This window comes from Limulus polyphemus, unplaced genomic scaffold (assembly GCF_000517525.1).
Source record: "Limulus polyphemus unplaced genomic scaffold, Limulus_polyphemus-2.1.2 Scaffold3763, whole genome shotgun sequence".
NCBI classification, from domain to species: Eukaryota; Metazoa; Arthropoda; class Merostomata; order Xiphosura; family Limulidae; genus Limulus; species Limulus polyphemus.
This window is the reverse complement of record NW_013669373.1, coordinates 61,326-67,641: the sequence shown is the minus strand read 5'-3', so window position 1 is coordinate 67,641 and position 6,316 is coordinate 61,326. Positions and strand designations below refer to the sequence as shown.

Sequence of the window (6,316 nt, the reverse complement as noted above, 5' to 3'; positions counted from 1 at the left end):
AAAAAAAAAAGAAAATGAACAAGTTTTGGAAAGGTTTTTGATGAAAAAAAACCTTGTCGAAACGTTGTACATTTGCTGTTATATTAAAGTTTTTCTTCATTACACATTCAAGCCGTCTCCATCCATTAACAGTATTATCTGTTAAAATGCGTGTTACGTCAGTGGTTATGATATAGCGATTACATTTTAACCAATTTCACACTCAAATAATTTACTTCTGAACAAAATATTTATAGTTTTTGTCTTTTCTTTTGCTCCAGATTTCTCTAATTTATACACATAAATAGTTTAGGCAAAAAATTGTGTATCGAAAATTTATTGTGTGGGGTTTCTTCTCTTTAACCCTCTCCTGTTTTAGGTCAATATATTAAGGATTTTTGTGGATACACTTATTTGACAACTTACCCAAGTGGGCATGAGTGAAGCATATCCTTCTGGTATTATTGAATGAAAATATAAAGAATTATGTAAAAATATGTTGTATTTATTTTAGGTTTACACTTTCTCTTCAGTGAAAGTAATCATCATTCACATGCGATGCTCATACGAAGCTCGCTTCTAATCTTATACGTTGAACCAAAACAACCAGTTACTATTGCCACGTTCACGAGCATCAGCTGTATATCAAATAAATGTAACTGTGTATCACATGTGATGCACAGTACAGAGACAGGGTTAAAATTACGTAATTACCTAAACTAATGTGAAGTCGTAATAAATGAATTTTCCACTGCCTTGTGTTGATATAACAGAGGATAACTTTGTCTGTAATTATACAAACCCTACATTATAAGTTATATTTATGCCATAGACGAGCGATATATAACATTGTAACTTGATCTGAGTATGTGTTTGTAAAACATGGTATTTGAAATTGGATATGTATGTATGTGTATATATATATATATATATGTGTGTGTGTGTGTGTGTATGTATTTGTAAGTACATTTTAGATTCATTATTCACCGTTATTTTTGCCTAAGCTAGATACATTTAAGTACAAATATACTAGTGTGTGTATGTTTAAAAGAGAGAGAAGCAGTATAGTACCAAATCATTTTATTTTCGACTGTTCAAGTTTATGTTCAATCACAATCAGTAAGCAGCGTTTAGAACATTGTGTTTCTAAAATGTAGGAATGGTGGTTTAATTATGAAAAATAATGAAATGAAATTTATAAACCTAGTAGTAATTTAAGTTTTAAAACGTACAAAACTTCCAGGGATATTTTAAAATACTACAGACAGCTTTTAAACTGCAGTTGTGAGAGATTACAGAAACTTAAAAGTTAATATAATAAATAACAGGCCTGTAGGTTTGTAAAGAGCTATCAAAACCTATGTGGTAAAAACGAACTATCCCCCAGCAGCTCGGATGTCAGCTCGAGTTTTTATGATGCTCAAAATCTGAGTTTGATACTCGCAATGGACACAGCACAGATAGCCATTGTGTAGTTTTGCGCATAACAGCAAAGAAAAATTTACTAATAATTGTTATTGTGAAGAACTCAGGTTGAGCATAAAAAATATTTAAAGCTGAAATACTTAAACACATTAATAGGGATTACTACGAGTCAGGCTTGATGTAATGGTGAACATGCAGAACAGAAGGTCCAAGGTTCCATCTGTGATATGCTGCTGAATACATTCTGTGGTCTTCTATGTGGGGCAGTTGTAACAGTAATAGTCAATCTCACCTTTTGGTTGAAATAGCAGGTGATGTTTTCTGGATGCCCTCTATCTGGTCAGCAGCTCTAAATTAACTGGTGGCTGTATGTCTAAACCTTTGTGGTCTGTGACCTAGCCGTTTAGTTTGTGTGTCGCATAAAGAGTCATCTAGGTTGAAAATACCAAGCACTAGTGATTATTGCTACAACCCAATCTTTTTTTTTTTTGGAACTTATTTTTCATGTAGAAAAAATCATGCAACTTCAGCTGTGCTTAAGAATTGGACAATATCAGGCAGATTACTACATAAACTTGGGATTAAACAAGTTGCTATAAAGGACATTTTTCTGGTTCAACTCTTACGTATCTGATATCAAATTATTTTCAGTAGATTCCAGTTGTGTAACCAAAATGAAAATTTGCTTTAATAAAATGAGCAAGAATAATGACAATTTTTTTGTTGAGCAATAAATTATTTGTTCATTAAACTATTTTCCATATGTTCATATAGCTTTCATAAACTGTAATCATTAGTTTATAATATTGTTGTGTGCTATATTTTTAATATTTTAATTTAGATATTTGTTTGCTAGAAGACACATAAAACAATATCTAGAGATTTTTTGCAGTATCTAGAAACAAGGGTATGATATAACTACCATAATCAGTGAAGCAGTGAGTTAATGAATGATTCATTTCAAAGTTAGAAGTGAGAATTATTATGTTTATTCAGTTACTCAGGAAATTTCTATTCAAAATTTTATAAGTAAATTAAGCATACATTAGTATCATAGTTTCTATAACAACTTTGTTAGTGAACTTAAGCCTGCAACTTCTAGCAAAGTTAACATAGCCTGTAGCAAGCATTATGGAAAAAATAAGTTAATTCCTTATCATCTAGTGGACTAGACTTACTGTTTTTTTTTTACCAAATAATTCAAATGAATCTGCCCAACAACAGAACACATTACAACAATATTATCTACTGCATTGTTGAAATTTGTCTATGTTGTTGTGGGTTAACTCCTTATTAGTTTTTATTAAAACAAATATAACCATACATCTAATGCCAGAATTAACCATATTTATTGCTTTTGAGAAGCAAAATATTTACCTTTTAGTACTTCAGCAGAGGTGATCATTGTCAAAATATGGGGTACGTACTTAAATATTTGATGAACTTATATGGTGTGAAAAATTTTAACATAATTTGAACACTTGATGGAGTTTGTTTTCTAATGGTGTTTGTTGTTGTTGTTATTTTCTTCTAATATACTGATTATGTTTACAGACATTCACATAGCTGCTAAACTTCTTGATCAGGGCTCTCTAATAATAGTTTATTTCATCACCTAAATGAAACTTTATGGACACAATGGGCTAAGTGCCAGGTCAAAAACTCCCCATGGTTTGAGCATAACCATCCCTAATTTTAAAATGTTGACCAGATGAAAGAGCTACCAGTCAACAACATGTACTGACTGAAGTGGCTACTCTTAACCAAACAGTGGAACTGACTCTCTGTCACAGCTGATTTCTATTCTGATGTGCTTACCACTACCCTGCTGAGGCTTTAATATTATTACACATTATATTTCAATGATTTTTAAACTTACAGTTTCTTCTATTTTACTATAACAAGGAAACAAATCTTAATCAGTATATCACAGACTTAAGTTTAAGAATATATAATTGTTTCTAAACTTTAAAGCTGAAGACGTAATACAGAGGTTTTTCTTACTGCAGACAACATAAAATCAATAGGATTTTCCTTTTTCTCGTAAGAGTTCACGTGAGTGTTGTTGTTGGATTGTTTTTTAAACCACAGAAACTTAAATTACTTCATTTTTTCCTAGAATAAAGGGAGGAGAACTGTTTGAGTTTGTATCCCAGAAAGAATTCCTTAGTGAAAAAGAGACATCGGGTTTCATCAGGCAGATACTGCTAGGATTAAATCATCTGCATGATATGTGTGTAGCTCATCTTGACCTAAAGGTGTGAGTCAGTATATCTTGTCTATATATTATGTGTGGACTTAAACGTTAGAAGTTGAAATTTATTAATAATTACAGGAATCAACTATTGCATATTTACAATTATGTAGTGTGCTATGTCATAATGATTATTTTGGTTTAAGATCAAGCTATGAGGGAACATTGACAAGTAAAATTCTATAAAATTCTGTAGTTAGTTTTTCATCTTTTGTCATCTTCATAACAAAAGCTAGTAGCATTGGTAATTTAACAGTATAGGAAAATGAATATTTCTTCTATTTGGTGTTCATATCATTTTAGTTGTATATTTGAAAAAGCTATACCTTTTAAAAACAACAAGTTTGTCACTTAATCACAACATTGAAAATCAACTGTCCTCTTACAACAGTAGAGTTTTCTGAACAATTGAGACTAAATCTATCACCTTTTACTTCTATAGAAAAAATATAAGATGTATAGCCATCCTTGAAGAGAATGAATTCATTAAAATATTTGAGAATTTGACTTGGTGATTAAAACATATAATGGAACATATAATATTCATATAATTTAAGGACAACAAGGGACCTGTTGATCCATGTAGGTCATCCCATCCATTATGTCACATATGTTCCAGGTGATGTTCTTTAACAACTAACACCATTTGTGAAAGTTTAAGATGTTTTGTTAAAGTTAGCCTGTTTAGATCTTCTACACTGACTCCCCACAAAACAAGAAATTGTGCATAGAGAACTACTTTTATCACACCCTGTTTTACACACGATGGTGATCTTCTTTAACATTTCACAATTCACCAAAAATGGCAAAATTTTAGGCCTGACTAGAATAACGCTTGAGAATTTTGTGAATTTTCATTGTGAAGATTGACTAACATTTGAGGAACAAGAAAGGTACCCTTGGCTCGTGTTGTTTTGTCCATTTGTTTCTATAAACACGTATCTAGCCCTGAATCCCCAAGTACTCATCAAGCTTTCTCTTAACTCTCCCAAGCCTATTACATCTACCACATCTGATAGTAATGTATTGCAAAAACTGACCAGAACACACTGGTTTGAATCATGTTTGATTTCATTTATTACCTAATTTGAAATTTTCAACTAACTCTTAGAATATTATGTTTAATTTTTTTATTTAATATTTAGTTCCAGTGCATCACTGTTCACTTTCAATGATCTCATATTTTTTCTTTACTTTTCAAGCCTGAGAATGTGCTACTAGTGGACAGATCTGGCAAACACATAAAGTTGATAGACTTTGGACTCTCACGACATATTTCAGTAGATACTGAGATCAGAGAACTAATGGGAACACCAGAATTTGTTGGTAATATTTCAGTTTATTTGATAAGAGCTTTTTGATAGACCTTACACTTACCCTTTAAGAGTATGTATTGTTTTCTTTCTGATATTTATTAAGCTATTTACATCAGACATTCTTTTTCAGATGATATTTCTGTTTTATTGTCTGTGAATGTTGCTTGTCATCTTTTGATAACAGGTATATAATAGAGGTCAGCATGGGTAGAAAATCTAAAACTGGTTACCTACTGTGAAAAGTACTGGTGCTCTGTTTGGGTAAAGAAAAACAAATCTTGCATTAACTTGATCACATAATACAGAGTTAAATGCTGCATATACATTTCCTCTCTTCAGATCCTTTACCATTGTGTGTTATTGTTCTCTGGCAAAACTTTATATTCTGTCAGTTAAGAAGCTCCAGTGTGGATGCAAAGCCTGTTTCAAATTTGTTTTTATTATGCCTGCCAGAGACCAGTAGTTACAAACTGCATTGTTCTCATATTTTCTACATTTTCTTTAAAATTCTAGTTAATAATTGAGACATGAGTCGGGTAACTTAAAATCTGATGGGTTCCATGGGTTTTTGAGAATCTATGTCAGCCTCTAATATATAACCTTATTTTTTTAACTCTTTTAAAGCATCAGTTATACAAAATGTAATATATTTTGTAAATTTTGTAATGAAGTTGTCTGTTTTTTAGTAAATCAAGCTTGTTCTGTGTGACCGTACATGTTATTGTTGATGAGTTTGAAATAATTTAACAATATTAAGTAATCTCATATCATGTCAGATGGAAAAATTATTTAATTAAAGACTGTTCTTTTCTCTGTGATAAAGCTAATCTGACAGTACTGTACTACCTAAGGTAGACAGCTGGAAACTATGAACCTTGTCTTTCATCTTAAACATGTAGGATGATTATAAGGAAAATCCTAAAATCAAATAAATAATTAGAATGCAACATTTCTTATTTACACAATTAAAAAAATCATTAAGACTAATAATGGTTTCCACTTAAAAACTCTGAAATGTAATACCACATGACCTGCAAAAAAGTATAAATTGTCTTGCAAATAACTCTGGAAGATGTTGTAGAAGTACACTGAAACATGTAACAGAGTGTTTTTTAAGTAGAAGCTGTGTAAATATGAAATGTTGCATTTTAATTATTTATTTGATTTTAAACAGTACACAAGTACTGATCATTTATACATAAGGATAAACCCTATACTAAGAATCCTTAAGCTTTATTCAGAAAAGTTTGAACATAATATAGGGTTATAGTATTCTGGCACTTGTGTATAAAGTTAAAATCATAAATAATATTCAACGTTAAACTGGTACACAATTGAAAAC

At 31.0% G+C, this 6,316-nt stretch overlaps 1 protein-coding gene across 1 annotated transcript in view; it reads left to right on the top strand.

Moving 5' to 3' along the window:
• LOC106469997 (death-associated protein kinase 2-like) overlaps window positions 1–6,316 on the top strand; it is a 74,553-nt gene that overhangs the window by 38,900 nt on the left and 29,337 nt on the right. The window contains exons 3-4 of the mRNA XM_013930516.2: window positions 3,524–3,662; window positions 4,861–4,984. Coding sequence (XP_013785970.2) covers window positions 3,524–3,662; window positions 4,861–4,984 — 263 coding nt within the window. The remainder of the gene's footprint in view (window positions 1–3,523; window positions 3,663–4,860; window positions 4,985–6,316) is intronic.